Source organism: Elephas maximus, chromosome 1 (genome assembly GCF_024166365.1).
Source record: "Elephas maximus indicus isolate mEleMax1 chromosome 1, mEleMax1 primary haplotype, whole genome shotgun sequence".
NCBI classification, from domain to species: Eukaryota; Metazoa; Chordata; class Mammalia; order Proboscidea; family Elephantidae; genus Elephas; species Elephas maximus.
In genome coordinates, this window is record NC_064819.1 from 197796428 (window position 1) to 197816196 (window position 19769).

At 35.2% G+C, this 19769-nt stretch overlaps 1 protein-coding gene across 2 annotated transcripts in view; it reads left to right on the forward strand.

Annotated features, from left to right (window-relative positions):
• The window catches only part of LAMA2 (laminin subunit alpha 2), a 717179-nt gene that overhangs the window by 459697 nt on the left and 237713 nt on the right, over nt 1–19769 (forward strand). For both annotated transcript variants that reach the window (XM_049901052.1, XM_049901136.1), the window contains exons 19-22: nt 3529–3740; nt 7527–7633; nt 12552–12732; nt 16176–16312. In XM_049901052.1, the coding sequence (XP_049757009.1) occupies nt 3529–3740; nt 7527–7633; nt 12552–12732; nt 16176–16312 (637 nt within the window). The remainder of the gene's footprint in view (nt 1–3528; nt 3741–7526; nt 7634–12551; nt 12733–16175; nt 16313–19769) is intronic.

A 19769-nucleotide genomic window follows, 5' to 3' on the forward strand; every position in this document is an offset into this window, starting at 1 on the left:
CACAGATTCAGCATTTTAGAAACTAAGGCAGGTAAATGTTGCAGCTGACTAGTTGTAAAATAAATCATTCCTGTATATAAAGCAGGAAAATATAAAACAAATAAATAAATAATCCAAGGCAAGGCTTTCCAAACTGTAAATGTTCCTAGAATAATGAATTCTGTGAGAATTCCTTGAGAAGTTTGAGAAGTCCTTATTGTCATGTTAATAGTTCTAACATGTCCAGTAATACAATACGTGCAATGTGTTAACTTAGCCTTTCCTAAACTTATATGACCATAAATTTAAATTCCCTGTTTCTCTTAGGTAGCACGTATATCAGACTATAGGGCAGGTGAGCGGTGGCTAGACCTTAGAATCATAATCTCAGTCAAATTTAAGTTTTTTTTTTTTTCCTTTTCTCCTACTACCCTGGCTGGAATCAAAGCTCTACCAAACGTACCTAATACCAAAGTGTGTGTGCATGTGCGTGTGTGTGTATTGAGAGGACAAATGGTTGGGTCAACTAGTCCTGAGCCATTTATCCAAGCATGTTTCTGCTTACATATTTCTTTCTTCTGTCCTACTAATAACCTCTCCCTTCAGACCTATCAACTCTCTCCACTACCTTCATAGCAGGCTTAGGGATACAGGAATCATTTTGCTTCATTCATTCCACACTGAGATCCTATAGCTATACTCTCCTCACTTCTCCTGCATTGGTTTGCTAGGTTGGCTAACAAATTACCAGAAACTGACTGGTATAAACCAGCAAAACTTTATTCTCTCTAATTCTGGAGAATGAAAGTTCAAAGGGAAAATGGAAACACGCTGTCGGCAGAACCATGCTCCCTCTGACAGTTCTAGGAAAGAGCCCTTCCTTGCCTTTTCCTAGCCTCCGGTTGCTGGCAATCCTTGGCGTTCCTTCACTTGAAGCTGCATCACTCCAATTTCTGTCTCTGTCTTGACACGGCTGGCGTCCCTCTTGTGTGTCCGTGTAGAACACAGGTTTTAGAACGTAGCTACAGATTTTAGCCAAAAGTTGATGAAAAGACAATTGATCAAATGAGATAAAAATCCCATCAATGTTGTTGCTTCCTTTTCTTCCCGCTGTTCCCCTACTCTGTCATTTTCTTTTGCTCTCTTCTTCTAATATTGTTCCTAAATTATCAGTAGCAACCAACATGTAATATAATTACGTGTGTTATCTGGAGTCCCATTTACGTTTAAGGTGTCACTTTATAAAATATGACAACTTGATTTGAAAAAAGTTAAGAATTGTGGCAAAGAACTTTGATTTTGCTTTATCAAAATGTTTATCTCTAGCAAGGAATTCATTTAACTATCTATTTAAACTGTCTTTATTCTGCCTTCCACATGAAAATGAGATGGCTTGAAATTTCAAATTGCAATTGGTTTTTGGTAGAGTGAAAAATCTGAGGCAGTAGAAAGGTCGAAAGGACTCTGATATATACTCATTTTTTTAAATTTCAAATGAAATGTTTTCATAAGTTTCTAAGAATATTATTTTATGGTATAAATGCATGCACACACATACACCAGGAATAAAACCTGAATGTATGGTAGAGAATGGTACTTCCAGTAAAGTGGCATATGAATTATCTATCGTGTATATTCACAAGTTTTCATATGTCCTACAACAAAAATAAAAGACACATGCCTCTTCAGTTTCTCCCCAAACTTTTTTTTTCCTGTAATGTATGAGAATTTTGGCCTGTATTAATTAGTATTTATGTTAAGAAAAACTCCCAGAGCTTGTTACATAATGCCATCTCTCCTGAGGGCGATAAGTCATTTTGAAGAAAGTGAGCTGAAAATAATGGGTTTTCGTTGGCTATAATAATGATCATTTTATGTCTTCATTCCAGTGGAGCAAAATCTCAGCTCCTAGTGGTAAACAAAATGAGATGTGGATATACATGTACGTGATCATAAGTCCTGAGTATCAAATAAGGCAAGAAGGATTGGGTGAAAATTCAAAAGGATATTCTTATTATCTATTGAATACTGCTTCTGAAAGTATTGTGGGGGAACTTGATGCATTAAAATGTTAGTTCATATTTTATGATAGAGAATTAACAAGCAATTCTATTTGTGAGCGACATTATGCTTCCAAGTAATATTATAGAAATGTCTTCACAATTTTGTAACATGTTTTGTGAATATAATTAAAATCTCCTCATTGAAAAAATTATGATAAAAGCTTAAGCCTATGAGGTTATTATGGCACCTACAAATTTTCCAGAAAAGTTAGAATAATCACTTTATCTGTCCAAAATTTGTGGCTTTGACATATAATTGTGATGTTATAGAAGTTTCTCCAAAATAATGTACCGAATTTAAACCATTTCTATTTTAAATGGTAGACAGCATGTCTCAAACCAGTGACTTCCATACCTGTGACTACATGAAAATAAAAGTAGTTTACTACTTGAGGGAATTATATCCCCCCATGTTGTTTTTGTTTCCCTTCAGTTTTGACCCCTCCTGCAAAAGACTTTGTATTCTGATAAGATGGTAGAGATGACAGAGCTAGGCTGACTATAAGACTTTAGATACCCTGTTTTATTTCTCTGTTGGCAAGTATGGCTTAATATGAAGCATGAACAAATGCAACTGAAAGAGAAGACTGACCAGAATATAAATAGGTGCTGCCTATAAGGGTGCATTTTTATACGGGCACATCTATACATTGGTCACTTTGAGTGTCATTTTAAAACATAACATTGACTCAAGGAAAATTTGACACTATAATTTTTTAAATCTCCTCTGCCATGCCTTAAAAATGAATGAACTTCTTATGTTTCAATATTATGCAAAATAGTATTTGGTCATTAAGAAAAAGAAAAGACCAAGAGTTTGCTAATATGGGGTTGTGGGCACAATGGTACAATTAAACAATGGCATATTACCTCAATATGCTGGCATACTTTCTCCAGCTTCCCACTAGTAAAGACTCTTCAGTGAAAATCTGCAGAGATATTATTTTGGTGAGGACTCAGATAATAATGAGAATATTTTTGAGTCATAATTTTCTATTTAATAAATTCAGAAGTCTCACTACTGAATTTTCTTGTGAGCCTGTTTCCTTATAACAAGCTCTTGCTGCAACAACAACAAAAAAGAATGAACTTTACATATTTGTACAGAAAACACCCAATTGGAGTGGATCCTTATGATGTGTTGTACTACAAAGGCTTTCCAACATGGGCCTGGATTCCTCCCGAGTGTCAGGAGCAGATTTCTTATTATGCTTCAGTCTCATCTTGAGTGCCAGTGACAAGATTTCTCTTTTTTTTTCTCCTGGCTGAAATCTAATTACTAAAGGGGCTGGCAGGATTTCATCTTGTATCTACGCTGCAGTTTTCGGGAAAAAAAAAAGAAAAAAATTTTTTTTAATCACCTTGCATTTGAGAAAAGGAACCCTTAAAAGAAAAACCTAGCATCTTGGGAGATGGGTAATGTGAAGAGTCTGTAAACATTGTCAACGATGGATCTCGTGACCTTCCCCCTAATTTTTCACCTTAGGTGTGCAGAAGGCTATTTTGGTCAACCATCTATACCTGGAGGATCATGTCAGCCATGCCAATGCAATGACAACCTTGACTTCTCCATCCCTGGCAGCTGTGACAGCTTGTCTGGCTCCTGTCTGATATGTAAACCAGGTACAACAGGCCACTATTGCGAGCTCTGTGCCGATGGATATTTTGGAGACGCGGTTGATGCAAAGAACTGTCAGCGTAAGTCCTGAACTATTGATGCCCCTGACAGAATTGATGAATTTTACCTCAAAGTAGGTGACGAGCTCTTGAGTGGGGACTGAAGAGTAGGAAATTATGCATAATACATATATGATAGATGCATAGCATAAATACAGAGTCTGCATATTCTAAAATATTTCTTGACAATGGCTAATAGACTAAATCCTCTGAAAATTACTGCCTTGCTGAAGTGTTTTTCAAAGGATACATATTGGAATGGAGATTTTAAAATGAATTTTATGACCATAGCAAGAAGAAAAATTGGAAATTAGGTAGGCCCCATTTTCACTTTTCTGTTTATCTCAACTCCAAACCTTTCTTTGAAATAAATTTATTTGCCCATACCTGTCAGTGGGCGATAATGGGTTATGCCTTCATATGTGCGCTTCGCATTCTTGTATTTCATAACAGGTGTAAACATCCTGTCTATAATTTCACATACTGACATTTATATATTGTTGAGTGATTAATCTTCACCTTAGGACTATTCATAGAATACTACTTCTGTGCTTTCTTTCTATAAAATTAGCTACCATACAGCTTTGTCAGTATTAGTAGATTCCACCCCTCATGTTCACCCTCTTAGCTGTATTTTTCAGTGTTCCATAGAATTGATAAATCCTTTATACTAGTGATAATACAATATGTAAAGGAGATCTTGTCATGGAAAGTCTAATGGAATGCAAGTCCACATTAGCACACAGTGAGTTGGAATCGACTCGACAGCAGTGGGTTTGGTTTTGGTTTTGGCCGTATACCACCACCACCAGACCATCTACTGTTGTTATCTCTAGTCAAATTAGTTTATGAGACCACCCAACAGTTTATTTCTGCCAATGTCATTAAGTAAGAAGAGGCTCTCTAAAGCATCCAGTTCTATCCCAGGACCTGCAGAATTGTGGAAACTGTTAAAAATGTAGTCTCTCTTATAGTCTCTGCTGTAAGCACCAAACATCTGGTAGGATACCACATTTCAATAAGAGGACAGGAAGTTGAGTGCCAGGTTTTTTGTTTGTTTTATTTTATTTATTTTTGTCATTTAAAAATGACTTTGTTGAATCAAAAACAAAACACTCAAGGTCTGTGTTCAGCCATGGGATCTCTCAGGAATAATTCCTGTCTATTAATTCCTGTAAATCAATACATTTTTAAAAGCAAAGTTTCCAACAGGCTCAGAAGTGCTTTTTGAACACCGTAGCACCTGCGTAAAATCATAGGGAGCTTAAGAAACTCTTTCACTCAAATAGCTCATTCAGAAGTGACCCTAGGCAAGATACTTAACCTCACTAAGACTCAGTTTTCTCATCTACAAAAAAGATCATTAATTTTCTGTGAGGATTTAAGGACCTAGCACATAGCAAGTACCCAGTAAGCCTCCTATTACCTGAGGATACTCATCCATGGTAGCTGTATTGGTAGTAGTACTTGTAATAATCATGAGTATCAAGGTTCAGTAATTCTAGGGCCGTGTGAATCATAACATGGCCTCTTTCTCAGTTTTCCGATGAACATCTCCATAAAAATTGAGGAGATAGTTCCACACATTTTATTATGGTGAACTGGTGATCTGTGGCATAAAGTCATAAGAACATGTGGAAGAATGTGTGAAACATTTTTTAAACCAATATCAGTTTTTATAACATTTAAATAAAATTTAGAAATATAAGAAACATATTTATTATTAATTATATATTTTTTCTATATTTATAATAGCTGTTCTATGCATAGGTGGTAAGCTCTCAGAAAAGAAAATTCATAAAATAATCTATTATTTTAGTTGCCTTTAGGTTTGTTCATTAAAAGTATACCACCACAAAGAAATATGGTTTGCTGTATAAATTTATGCATATTGTTTGTGCCATACTTTTAAACTTAAAATGCCACTAAGGTAATTCTATATTACTTTTTGCCAATATTGCATTCATTAATTGCCATGATATTTATGGTAAATTTAATATTATATCTGCTACTTTAAGAAAAAGTGACTTCTAAATTCTAAATTATTTAAGAATTCTAAAACGTATGTGTAGTATGCATAAGAAACTTTCATAAAGTAAAACAAAAAAACTTGTCGCAGTCAAGTCAATTCTGACTCATAGTGACCCTATAGGACAGAGCAGAACTGCCCCATAGGGTTCCAAGGAGCGCCTGGTGGATTCGAACTGCCGACCTGTTGGTTAGCAGCCAAGCTTTTAACCATTGCGTCACTAGGGCTCCCATAAAGTACATACAAAAATTCTAGTTTCCAAATACAAATGTATATTTTTAAAAAAAAATCTTTTTTTTGCCTTTTCTCACACCCCAGCTATAAACTAACTACCCTTAGGCTGTCACCTGAGAAAAACGTCTGAGTGCTCTAAGGCAAGTTCTCAATGGCCAATGCATTGGCATCAAGTTAGCAGTCACTAAAGGCCAAAATTTCCTGCAAGAAAAATCGATCAGTTTTTCAAAAAACAGAAAAAGAAAGTGAAACCTGGATCCAGATGAACAGAAGAATAGGATAGGCTGAAGGAGTAGTTATTTATAGTGTATTTATAAGCTGTGGCCAAATCAAAATATTCAGACATTATACAAAAATTACCAAAGCCATCTATGAATAGTCTAAACCCCTATGTCATCTCTCCCTTATATTTTTATTCTGGTATTAATATAAGTATAACCAAAAAAAAAAAAAAAAAAGCCCATTGCTGTTGAGTTGACTCCAACTCATAGCAACCCTATAGGACAGAGTAGAAGTGCCCCATAGAGTTTCCATGGAGTGGCTGGTGGATTCGAATTCCAGACCCTTTGGTTAGCAGCTGTAACACTTCACCACTACGCCACCAGGGTTTCCAACGTACCACTAAAAATACACTTGTAGAGTACAGGGCAAGCCATTAATTACTGTTCTCTTTAAAAAAAAAAAAAATTTTTTTTTTTTTTTTTTGTGAACAGGGCACTTAAGTTTTAGGCTGATTTGTTGTATTTCAGAATAACATTAGACAACTTCACCACAGAAAAATGACAAAAAGATTTCTTAAACTGCATATAGTTTCTATCTTTGGAGATTATATATAATTTTTTTTTAAATAAGAGTTTTTCCCCCCTCAAATTATAATGCTATTTACCTATTACACTAGAAAATATGTATTGTTTAACTTATATACTTTTCTAATTTTAAAGGTATATATAGTTATTTGGCCTCAAGCTCATTTTTTTGAACTTAAAACAAAAACTGGTACATAGTAAATAATCATTCAGGTGAAGAAATTAATTAATATGTTGCTTGAATAATGGTGATATTAATATTATGCTATGGGTTCTATTAATTTGGATAATTTCTCAAAATTATAATTTCAATGTAATTATAATATTTAATATTTTACTCCATTCTATCTATGAAGAAGTGTAACAGCTTGAGGAGTGATAGAAAGGGCAGGGGACTGGTTTTCTAGACTCAGCTATATCACCTACTATTCATGTAGCTTTGTATAAATTACGGCTGATTTGAGCTACACTGTCCTCATTCTCAAAACTGGAATCATGATGATATTAATATTTCCATAGCATATGACGTGCCAGACATGGTGCTAAAACTTTCAGTGAATTATAACTATGGCTTGTAGAGTTGTTGTTAAGGATCAAATGATATAACACGTAACACAGCATTTAGCAAAGCAGAAAACATAGCTGTGAATGTTGTATTTCGAGAATGCTATTATTTAACAAGCCTTCTAAGATGATTAGGAAGTTTTTCCTGACCACAGATCACTGCCCTCTTTGCAGCCTGTCACTGTAACGTCAACGGCTCCTTCTCCGAGGTTTGCCACGCTCGGACAGGGCAGTGTGAATGCAGACCCAATGTGCAGGGATGGAAGTGCAATGAGTGCAAGGTATGGATGGAGGAGGCGCTGACCCGGAAGTGTTTCCTCCTTGAGATATTTTAATGGCTGTCAGTGGCATGTTTTATATGCCTTAGTGTATTGAAAGAAGAGTAAAAAATTATCTAACTTTACATGTGAAATTACTGTCATCGGCGAAAATTTTTTCAAATTAGAACAAAATTTGCCACATGTTATCATTTGACCTTCATCCTATATTTCCCTGAGAATGAATTCGTATAATATTTGCTGTAAGTCAGATGTTTCTGAAATTACAGCAAAAATGCCATTCTACAGAGAATAAGCACCCTTTGCTTTTATATGTTTGGTAGAATACAATGTTTCTCCTTTTGCTTTTAGCAAGCATGTTCTTCTACTTCTATCCTTTAAAAATTAGTTTCAAAGAGTATTTTACTTAATAAAAGTTTTTGTAAAGAAACCAACGGAGGTATTTTTTTAGATACATCATTTTGCTAAAATGAAATATTTAATTAAACTATGTTGCCCTTCATAGAAGTGATGGATTTGCACTTGCCCTTTCATTTAAATAAGTGTTATTGGTGATAAGGATTGTTAAGGAGAAGCAACAATTTCTTAGATGTTAAACTAGCCTTTCTGTAGGCAAATTTGAAAATATCAGTTCCTGTCTCTTGAATAATACCTTATGCTCTCATTTTTTTTTTTTTTTCATTTTGTTTTCCTGTTGGCTTTGAAAGGCCAACATGTGGTGGGACCCAGAAAAGCGATTCTGTGTGTTATGTGACTGCGATCCCGTTGGCTCTGTGTCACCGCAATGTGACCTGACAGGACAATGTGCCTGTAGATCAGGCTTCGTAGGCAAACTGTGCAACCTCAGCAGGCAGGTGCACCGACAGAAGGAGCAGCCACAGAGAACTCAACGAGTGCTGGGGTCTCCTCAGAGGTGGGGTTTCCACAGCTCCAGCGGGTGCCCACGGGGAGCCTATCGGGCCCCGGCTCCGGTAATCCCAGAGGCACTGCATGGCTCATGCCTCAGCATGTTGTGCTCAGTGTGTGGCGGCTGACGTTCCCTGGTGGCATTTTACCAAATGACAGTTGCTAAGTGTGCAAATAGCAAATGCAAAAATTAGACTCTCTCTGATTGAAGCCTTGCCTTTTAAAAATAACTCTCCATATGCTTTAAAGGTTATTCAGTTTCATAGGTTCATGAAAGTTTCAGTTACCCATTGATTTATATAAATCAAAGGAAAATTTATTTGTTGGAACATATATTTTTAGAAGTGGAAGGGTTTTCAAGCATTATTTGCAGCAAACTCGTTTATATGAAAGAATAAATGAAGGGAAGTCTGGCAAAGAAAGTGACTTGCCCAAGGTAATTCAGCCCGTTGCTCACAGCTGATTTTGTGCATTTTTTCCTTTCTTCATTCCATTTTTCTTCACCATTTAGACATTGTCCACATATTTTATATTCTCACGTTACTGCCTGGCATTTCATCATATTTAATGATTTGATACATTTCCACATCATAATTTTGCTCCTGTATACAACAAATAGGGCCCTGGTGGCACAGTGGTTAAGAGCTTGGCTGCTAACCAAAAGGTCCGAAGTTCAAATTCACTAGCCGCTCCTTAAAAACCCTATGGGAACCTCCAGGGCAAAAAAAAAAAAAAAAAACCAACTCTGTGGGGCCAGTTCTACTCTGTCCTATAGGGTTCCTATGAGTCGGAATCAATTTGAAGGCAACGGGTTTTTTGTTTTGTTTTTGGTTTATATAATAAACACAAAAAACACATTTTCATACACCATAAAAATGTACAACATACATGAAGTTAAAAAAAAAAGACAAAAACCAAACCTGTTGCCATCTGGTCAATTCCAACTCATTGAGCAGGAAGGTTCTAGTTCCTTGTAATATCAGTCATTGGCTGGAATAAGCATGACCTGGTTTGTGCTCCTGTGGTGAACCTGAAGAGATGAAACTAGGTTGTTAATCATCTACCCTCCCACTGCAGGTTCTCTTGCAGGGAAATCTGTTGAGGTATCTCCAGGGGTGTTTCAGAGTAGTAGTGGGAACAGCGCATAAGACATGCACATGGAAAGTTCTTAGTAAATATTAGGTATTATTACTATTGTTATTACTATTGTTATTAAATGAAAATATTTTAAAATCGTTTGTTTCTCTTAAAACAACAAATGAACTTAAGGTAAAAGAAAGGGCAGTAACTGATCAAAGCATCTCCAAAGTATGAAATTAGCAGAAAATAAACCCCCTCGTTCATGCCCGTTTCCTACTTTGCACAAAGCAATGTTTTGTCCTGACACTTTTTTTATCCCAAGGAAGTATCTTTAATAAAGGCCACACAGACTTTGAAGCCAGGCTGTCTGATTTAGAATTCTGACTCCACAACTGACTGGGTGACCTTAGGCAACTCACTTACCCTTTCTGAGCCTCAAATGGTGGTGATAATAATGCCTGTCACAGGGTTTTCTTCAGGATTAAATGAGTTCATATTTGTAAAGGGCTTTAGAACAGTGCTTCGCATACAGTAAGCACTATATAAGTGCTAGTTATTATTATTACTCTGAGTAAGAAGAATTTCCTACTGAGACTTGACTGGCACTAATACCTCATTAATATCAGTTAATCTCAGTTACTGACAAGGGATGTTTGCTCCTTAAATTTATTTACCAAGTGTGTTTTCCATAGCCTTGGAAATAAATTTTTGAATACCAAATATATTAAAATTTTGATATTTCTGTAGTATTTAGTTTGTTGTGACCAGCTTTTAAAACTACATTATTTAAATACTTGAAAAGTATGGTAGAGACATTTCTTCTTATGTACTTCCTTACATAATTTGCTTTGGATTTTTTTTTTTAATGATAACTATGACTTAGAAGCTCCTTTAGTATTTTCTTGGTTGATACATTTTATATATGCATATATATTTATGCATTATACATATATTCTAAGTGAAGAAAATCTAGGAAATAAAGACTAATGTAAAGTAGATATCTGCTACTCAGATTAAAAGTTTTAACACATGTTCTAGTCACTTTTCTATGATATATGTTTCAATTTTGTGTCTATGTGGGATTTTTGTTTTTATAGGTATGTAATTAGAATCATAGTATGTAATTGGAATCATAGCACATATATGATTTTGTATCCTGCTTCTAAAAGTTTTACTTAATGCTATATCCTAAACATATTCGTATCATTAAAACAGCTTCAAAACAGGATTTTAATGATTATATATCATTTCATAGCATGAATGCATCATAACTTATTCAACTTATAATTATAACATTGACCATGGAAGTGTCCCTACAGTTTCTGTGATAAATAATGCTGCAACGGCCATGCATGTGTGTTAACCTTTGTCCCAGTTTCTAACTATTTCCCCAGGACAGGCATCTGGAATTTTACATTGATTTCCATTATATAAATAAAAATGCTTTATTTTTTTATTTTGCTTTATGCAGTTGAATTTAATTTCAAAATAATGTATTACAGCATTTGTTACAATACTTATACAATTTCTTATTTTATCATATAATGAAATCTGGATTAGAATTAGAAATAAAAATGAGTCAGCAGTAAATGTAAAGACTGAATGATTCTAAAACTCCATCAAACCATTTACTTAAAGGAAATAAAACTATTATTAGCTATGGTCATTTTAAAAGCCTAGTTTTGAGTGTGATTTTGTTTTCTATCATTTATGTTGGATAATTAACACGAATGGCAACAGCACAGAATGAGGCTTATTCGGTTCTCTTTGGGTGGTTCCCATTAGGAGGCAAGATTTATTTTTACCATGAAGTAATTATTAAGTCTAATTTTCCAAAATAGGAATTATTTTTTACAAAGAAGTAATTATTAAGACTAATTTTTCGGATTAAAATATCATAATAATGTGACATACTTTCTATTTAAAAAGACCTACTTTACATAGAATATAAGCTTTTCATTGTTCTTCTAGGAGTGATTTTTAATCCATCAGCATTTTTAAACATAGTCACTCTAGGCCTGATAATATGTATTGCAAGAGACTCAGCCCAAGCTAGTCATGCAGACCTGACTATAGCTTGTTACAAACATATACATAAGAGGAAGTCATAAGAGAATGAAAGTTTCCCTTCACCTCTCTCAATCTGGTGCTTTATACACTTTCTCACAAATCAGCTTGCATTGTTAGCAATAAGCTCCTCAAAAACTAGATGTTTGTGTAACCAATTGTTTTGTCAGTGTAGGCGTAACCTGTGAGTTACATTTATAATGTGATTCCTATGATGGCAGCTAGAATTATTTATAGATATATGGCAAAAAGTAGATAAAATATAAGGGGAAAATAAATTTTAATTTTAAGCTGCTGGTCAATAATATTGAGAACATTTTTACCAAGTAGAAAAAGTTAATATGATCTGAAAGTAATCAGTTCAGATAATTAGGGATGAAGCAAGTAAATTTTTCAAATAAAACTGGGATTACCACCCCATAGATTATTTCCAAGTTGCTGATAGAACCTTGGGAAGTATAGGGAAATGCTGGTGAAAATCTAACAGAAGGAAAGATAGTGCCCTACTTCTGTCATTAGCCCCAATGGGATTTTAAAGTAATTGAACGCTTCTTTGGTGGCCCAGTGGTTAACGGCTACCACTGCTAACCAAAAGGTTGGCAGTTCAAATCTACTGGACACCCCTTGGAAGCCCTTTGTCCTGTAGGGTTGCTTTGAGTCAGAACTGACTCGAGGGCAATGAGTTTTTTTGGACATACTAGAAAAGTCCATTATATTAAGTGACAACCCAACTGTAATAACTTCAAAGAAGAACCCTGATAACCCATAGATTCTTCTTTTTCTGCCTGATCTTTTGGTGCTGTGCATTGTATTTTATTGCTAATTAATTAATTTAAATGTAATTTGTCTCCGTTGTCTTCTACGCCAGCCTGAAACTTTCGGCCTACAGTCAGCAAGGGGGTGTGTGCCCTGCAACTGTAATTCCTTCGGGTCTAAATCTTTTGATTGTGAAGAGAATGGACAATGCTGGTGCCAGCCTGGAGTAACAGGAAAGAAATGTGACCGTTGTGCCCATGGCTATTTCAAATTCCAAGAAGGAGGATGCACAGGTCTGTAAATAAGACTTAACTCCTATGTACTTGTCCTCTGGGTTGGTGTCTTGTCTTCTGTAACAGTTTGTTCTTCATAGTTCCCAGAGGCTAAAGGAAGTGCACATTGGCAACAAATGTATGATACAAAATATTCAACTAGATAAGTAATTATATACTTAATAATTCAAATTAATTAACAAATGTAATACATTGCAATTTGAAATGTTGTTGTTATGTGCTGTTGAGTTGATTCCAACTCATAGTGACCCAATAGGACAAAGTAGAACTGCTCCATAGGGCTTCCAAGGAGCAGCTGGTAGATTTGAACTGCCAACATTCTGGTTAGCAGCCAAGCTCTTAATCACTCTGCTACCAGGGCTCCAGCAACTTGAAATAGTGCCTTGTAAGTGGGTTTTTTGGTTTTGAAGTAACTGTGGTTGCAAGTAATAAAAAACTGATAAAAAGCCTCAGCAAATCCCGATTTGTGTCCCTTCCTGACTATGACCTCGATTCAGCCAGTCCCTCAAGGTGGCTACAGCTTAAAAGTCAAATATTCCTTTTTTTCTGGGTGCTAAAGCTAACTTGGAAAACCTGGTGGCATAGTGGTTAAGTGCTACAGCTGCTAACCAAAAAGGTCAGCAGTTTGCATCCACCAGAAGCTCCTTGGAAACTATGGGGCAGTTGTACTCTGTCCTATAAGGTCACTATGGATCAGAATTGACTCAATAGCAATGGTGTTTGTGTGTTTGTTTGTTTGCTTGCTTGCTTGTTTGCTTGTTTGTTTTTAAAGCTTTCTTTAGCTCTACTCCTAAGCTATTACAGTTAAATTTTTCCCTTTCCTTTTGGGGAAAAAAAAAAAAAATTGGGATAAGGAAAACAGAAGTTTTTTGTTTTTCTAGTTAAAAAAATGTTTTCATCTATTTTCAGGAGCATTGAAAACTGTGATGTTCTGAGAGAGAAACAGGTTGGCTCTAGATAGTTTTTAGTTCATGAGAAAATGCAGGCAAGGGGGTCTCCAACCATGATTGCCTTAAGCAGTATTTTCATATGTCTAGCCCCAGCCTTCCCATAAATATTGACTGAAGAAAATAAGAAATAGCACACTATAGATGGAATAAAGATTGAATGTTAACCTTAATTTATATGCTGCTAACTTAGAACTGAAAGCCCTGGTGTCATAGTGGTTAAGTGCTACAGCTGCTAACCAAAAAGCTGGTAGCTCGAATCCACCAGGTGCTCCTTGGAAGCTCCATGGGGCAATTCTACTTTGTGGTATAGGGTCACTATGAGTTGGAATTGACTCGACAGCAATGAGTTTCACTTAGAGCTGGCCCTTATTCCTACAATCACTAAGTTGAATGTGACCTTTGCTTACTAAACTCACTGATTCAGCCTTGATAATTCTCCTGTACCCTCAGCAACATGATAAACACTTGATAAGATTTTAAGACATTGTTGTCGACTATTGTAGCATAAAAAAAAAAAAAAAAATTTATTGTAGCAAATTTATGTCAGAAACAGCAGGAATAACGCTTAAAATTACTTGAAGAGCCAGTACTACTCAGATATTCTCAAGAACTTTAGCTATACTTTTTATCATAAAGTCACATTACAAATTATTCTACATGTCGTAAACGTAGATCCTCACGGAATCCATTTGTAATCGTCAATATCTTATATATTAAAAAATTTTAAAGCTGCATTTTAAAATATACTCTGTTCTGTTCTTTAAACCAAATTCTCACTAACATTTTCACTTAATGTGAATTAATGAGATGGAACTTTATATTCAAATAATATCCACTACAAGAAATTAATTAATGAGATGGAACTTTATATTCAAATAATATCCACTACAAGAAATTATAAATGGGGCCAAAATATTATTTAAAATTATGAAATGGTGATAACGTGTGGACTTAGTAAGCATTCTAACCCATAGAAACAGAACAGGAAAAAAAAAAAAAAGCATGAAACAAGCAGAATAGCGTAGTTGAGGCCATGACTTGAGACAGACGACCTGGATTTATCTAGTGGCTCCACCAGGAAGTGGTTATGTCGCCTTGACTGGTTGACTTAGCCTTGCTATCCCACTGCAAAATGCATCTATTAAATTACGTATCTACTGCATATGGTTTGGTGAGAATTAGTTTAATTAATGGCTATAATATTTTTAAAATAGCACTTGGCACATAAGTGTTATGTAAGTGTTTATCGTTATTTCTGTATGAGTATTATTAATCCTAGTAAACATTCTATCTTTTGGCAGGGAGAAACTAGCTAATTAATCAGATCTTTTTCCCATTTGGTATTATAATTCCAGTGAAAAACTATTCAGAGAATTTCTATTCGTGAGTAATGATTTGAACTCTCTTAAGACATAAGCCATTCTTCAACACATAAATTTAAATATAAAGTTAACTATTTTTTCTTCTTAATGAATGGTACATATAAAATAAATCCTTTGACTTAAAATTAGCAATGACAATAGTAGTAACAAAAACAACAATTACTAACATTTATTTAGTGCCAATTTTTTATTATGTGTCAAGCATTGTGTTAAACATTTTTCACAGCTGGTATGGAATGCTGTGAGCAGTGATAACTGTGATCCCTTAAAAAGCTAACTTAATCAAATATCCTAATGTATTCAGTTAAAACGATTTAATCATTATATACCAATCAAAAGGTCTATAGCTTAGTAGCTTGGTCAGTTGTAATGAATAAGTGAAATACACTCTTTATCTTGGATGATCTTGACTATCTCTTCGAACCTTACCTTTGCATCCTTTGAGGAAATGCAGTGAATAATGATGAATTTTGCCCTCTTCATGTGTCACAACATATCAAAGTAAATGAAGAAGGTATTGGAAAGAAATAAGGCAGGTGGTAAATAAAACTCAACAGATATCTTTCATATACTGGTGGTGTCTATAACCTATTTTTAAATATTTGCAAAACTAGATTATCCTGATGTGTGGCATTTGTGATTACATCCATGATATTGTAATTTAAGAAACCTATTAAGCTTATTGACTTTTTGTTGCAAATAAGGGCCATCCACAGGCAGGAAAAGTTAGTCTATATAGCATAGAGACTTTAGTAATGAACTTAAACATAGAAACAAAATTTTAACTTTCTAGCACCTAGGTAATACAATTAGCATGGAATCTGATACACTGGTCTTTCTTTTCCTAAACGTATCTGAAAAACTGGAAATGCTTTAACTTTTGAACTCATTAAATTAAATACAACATGCATCTACTGAACAACTCCTTTGAGAAATACACTGTACTATGATATAAAAGATGAATGAACTTAGTTTTTTATTTTCAAGGAGTCTTAAACGTAGTGTGGAAAATAAGATAACACAAACCTCCACAATAATATTTTATGTCAAATGTTGCTTTTTTTTTTTTTTTTTTTTGCTCTTCTTTGTTCTCCCCTTTCCACCGGTGAAGCTTGTGACTGTGCTCATCTGGGTAATAATTGTGACCCCAAGACTGGTCGATGCATTTGCCCTCCCAATACTGTTGGAGAGAAATGTTCTAAATGCGTACCCAACACCTGGGGCTACAGCATTATCAGTGGATGTAAGGTAAGTAATCAACTTTATTTCTCCTGGTAAGACTTTAAAGTTCTCTGCTGGCAGAGTTTTGCAGTTGGACATCACAGAACTCAAATTATATTACACCATCGTATAAAACTATGAATATCATGTGATTGTAGTAGAATTATGTCCATCTTTCTTTGAGATCTGGGAATTTTTTCAGTTTAGAGTTTTCCAATGTTTTTTCCCCCAACTTCATGGAATTTCATCTCGTACATTCACACATTAGTACTCAGCTAAAAACTCAAAAGAACCTGTCTGCCAACTTCTGGAGTTCTGTCTATGTGCAAAGCCCTCCATTTTAGACACAAATTCTCTTTGCCCCGTAAATTCTAGCTACCTCAGCCTCTCCAAACTTCACTGTCTGACTCTCCACTCAGCTGTAGTGCTGGGTCTTGTTCCAGTTCTTCCACTCTGAGTTGCAACCTAGAAACAGCCCCCATTTGCAACTTTGTTTCTCTTTAGTCAGAAATCACAGTCCTGTGCTTCCTAATATCCTGCCTCTGAAAACTGTTGTTATTTTTAAAATTTACTCCATTATTTATATTTATTTGGTTTACCATTTTTTATGGCAGGAGAGAAATTATTCTAGGAGCTAATTCTTCACTGACAGAAGAGAAACAGATATTTAGCTTTTCAACATCCTGAGTGTAGGGTACCTCTGGGACACTTGCCTAGCAGGAAATTAGAAATGTGGAATTAGAGTTCAGCAAGGATGTTTGTGTTAGAAATTTATATACATTGATCATATGTAAGTAATTAGAATCCTCCGGGAATGTATAAATTTCAAAAAAAAGAGGGTCGAAATGGAGCACTTAAAAGATGGCCAAGGAATGAAGATCCTTCATGGAAAATTGAGAAGCAACAGCTTAAAAAAGAGCAGGTAAACCATGTAAGTGTTGTAAAATCTAAGGAGGAGAGAATGTTCAGAGGAAGAAACGCGTTTCAGTGCCAAATGCAGTGCCGAAGGCCAATAGGATTAGGGCTTAACTGTGTCCATTAAATTTATGAGCTTTAAATAAATCAGGGCATTGCTGATGTGAGAATCCTTCCAACTGATCATATTTGGCTGAGGAATATTGGAACGTGATGAGCAAATGTAGCCTCTTTGGACCCATGGTAATGCTCTTTAGAGATTCACACTAGTTTTCTCTGCTTATCATATACGAAACAGTAGAATCCAACCATTTTTACATGTCTGATAAAACATCTGAGTATGGTGATCTAGAAACCATGGAGGAGAGCAGGAATACCGGTGATAGGGCAAGTTCAGATATTTGACTAATTAGACATGTGATTAGAGAAAATGAAAACTAGAAGGACTCTCATTTTTTTGTCATCAGTGGCAGTATGGAGCTTGAAGTTCCACCCAGCAGTATTTTTAGAAACAAACAAAATTCCTCAAGATATTCAGTTTTTTAGTTGAAAAATGCCATAAGTTACTAGGGCTGACTTTTTAGATTTCCAACTTTGAAGCCAAATATCTCTCCTACTAATTTGACTCATGAATAAACATAAAGAAACTTAGGAGGCTTCCATTCTATCGTCAAAATCCTAGTCACATGGCCAAACTCTAATGAACTCCTAAAAGTGAAGCTGATGTCTAATTTTCATAATGTAAATCAGAATGGGATATAGAGCAAATTCCCCAAAACAAACAATCCCCCACAAAAAAGAAAAACCCTAATTATGTGCTTAACGTTGTTAGTTTTCCAAATCGTCGATTAAGCATTTATATTATTGAAGTTGATTAAAATGTCTTGGATTACTTTAAGCCACTGTTAAAAATCTAAATTTCTGAATAGCTAGACACTATGAACAATAAGAAAAATATTTATGAGCATATATTCTACTCTTTAAAAAACTAGGGTGACTATAATCTAAATGAACAGTGATTTGAGTGAGATTTATACCTTCCCTTTCTTTGTGTCATGGATAATTTCTCTGTGCTGAGCTCTGAGCACACACATCATTTGAGCTTTTATTGAAGTAGAATACAAAGCCTGCCATCCTGCACTAGCAGGGGAATAGTGCATAAATTCTCTATTGCTAAACAAACACTATGTCTAATTATGATTTAAGTTTTCATGTTGGTTATAGTGCTATCTAAACATATGGTTAATGGTCTCATTTATCTTTCACGATATCTTCCCAAGTAAACTTTCTGATATGGAAAGGTCCCAGTGTCTGTTTGTACCAACCATTCCTTAAGAATTAGTGCTTTGGTTTATGCAGTAAATTGTGGGACTGACATTACAAATTTTAGTTATTCAAAGGATGCCTGACAAGATTGTTTTTATTTATTACTTGATACCCTGGTAGTGTAGTGGTTAAGAGCTACGGTGCCAACCAAAAGGTCAGCAGTTTGAATCCACCAGGCACTTCTTGGAAAACCTATGGGGCAGTTCCACTCTGTTCTATGGGGTAACTATGAGTCAGAATCGACTAGAGAGCAACAGGTTTGGGTTTTTTTGGTTTGGTTTATAGTTTTCACAATGTATCATAGTTTTCATTTCTGATTATGGCCTATTTTGTTTGAGCCAATACATACTCAAAGTGATTGGCAAGGAAAATTTATTTAAGTAAATGAGTCAATAATTCTAATTTTGTAATCTTAATCTATATTTGATATTCTATAAGGAAGAGTTATTCGGGAGACAGCAGTGAGTTATTCCATACCTTAGAAGGTATGTCCACTTTTGTAATATAATAAATAATCATGTTTTGGATCTATGGGTTTAAAATAATTTCTAGCTAGCAACTCACACTTCAGTCTTTTTACTAGATATCAGTGAAGACAAAAAATACCAAACCTAAAAGCATCAAAAATTAAGCCTGACATTCATTTTAATATTAGAATGTAAGAAGACATTTCACCAAACATTTGAGCAGGAAAAAGTAGAGGAGAAACAGGTGGTCGTATATCACATCCTAGAAAGAGTAGTTCCATAAGTAAACTACTGTTGTTAGGAGCAGAAGCAAGAATACCCCTGGTAGTGGTGGATATAAGAATTAAGGTGAGTGGTAAAAGTGTGAGATATACAAAGTGAAATTCAGCCAGATTTGAATCTGGGAATTTGGCAAGTTACAGTACTGTGAGGATGGGGTTCCACAGAGCTTAGATCTGAGAGGGATAATAAGCAGCAACATAAAGAGTTGGGTTATGGGCAAACTACACGGAAAAAGTAAAAATAGAAATTTCTAAACAGGAAGATTAGAGTAGAAGTAATTGTTAGCTAGTAGAAGCCGATTAGTTGCTATAAAAGGGTATAAGAGGACTATAAGGGGCTCAGAAGTAACAGATGCAAAAGAACAACTATACCTCAAAGAAGGCTGTGGGAATGGATGTAAAGGAACTAAGGACTAGGAGAGGCCATTCCCCCCACCTCCCAATCTGAGATTCAGACCTCTTTGAAGAGGGCGTGGCTACCATAGGACCATACAG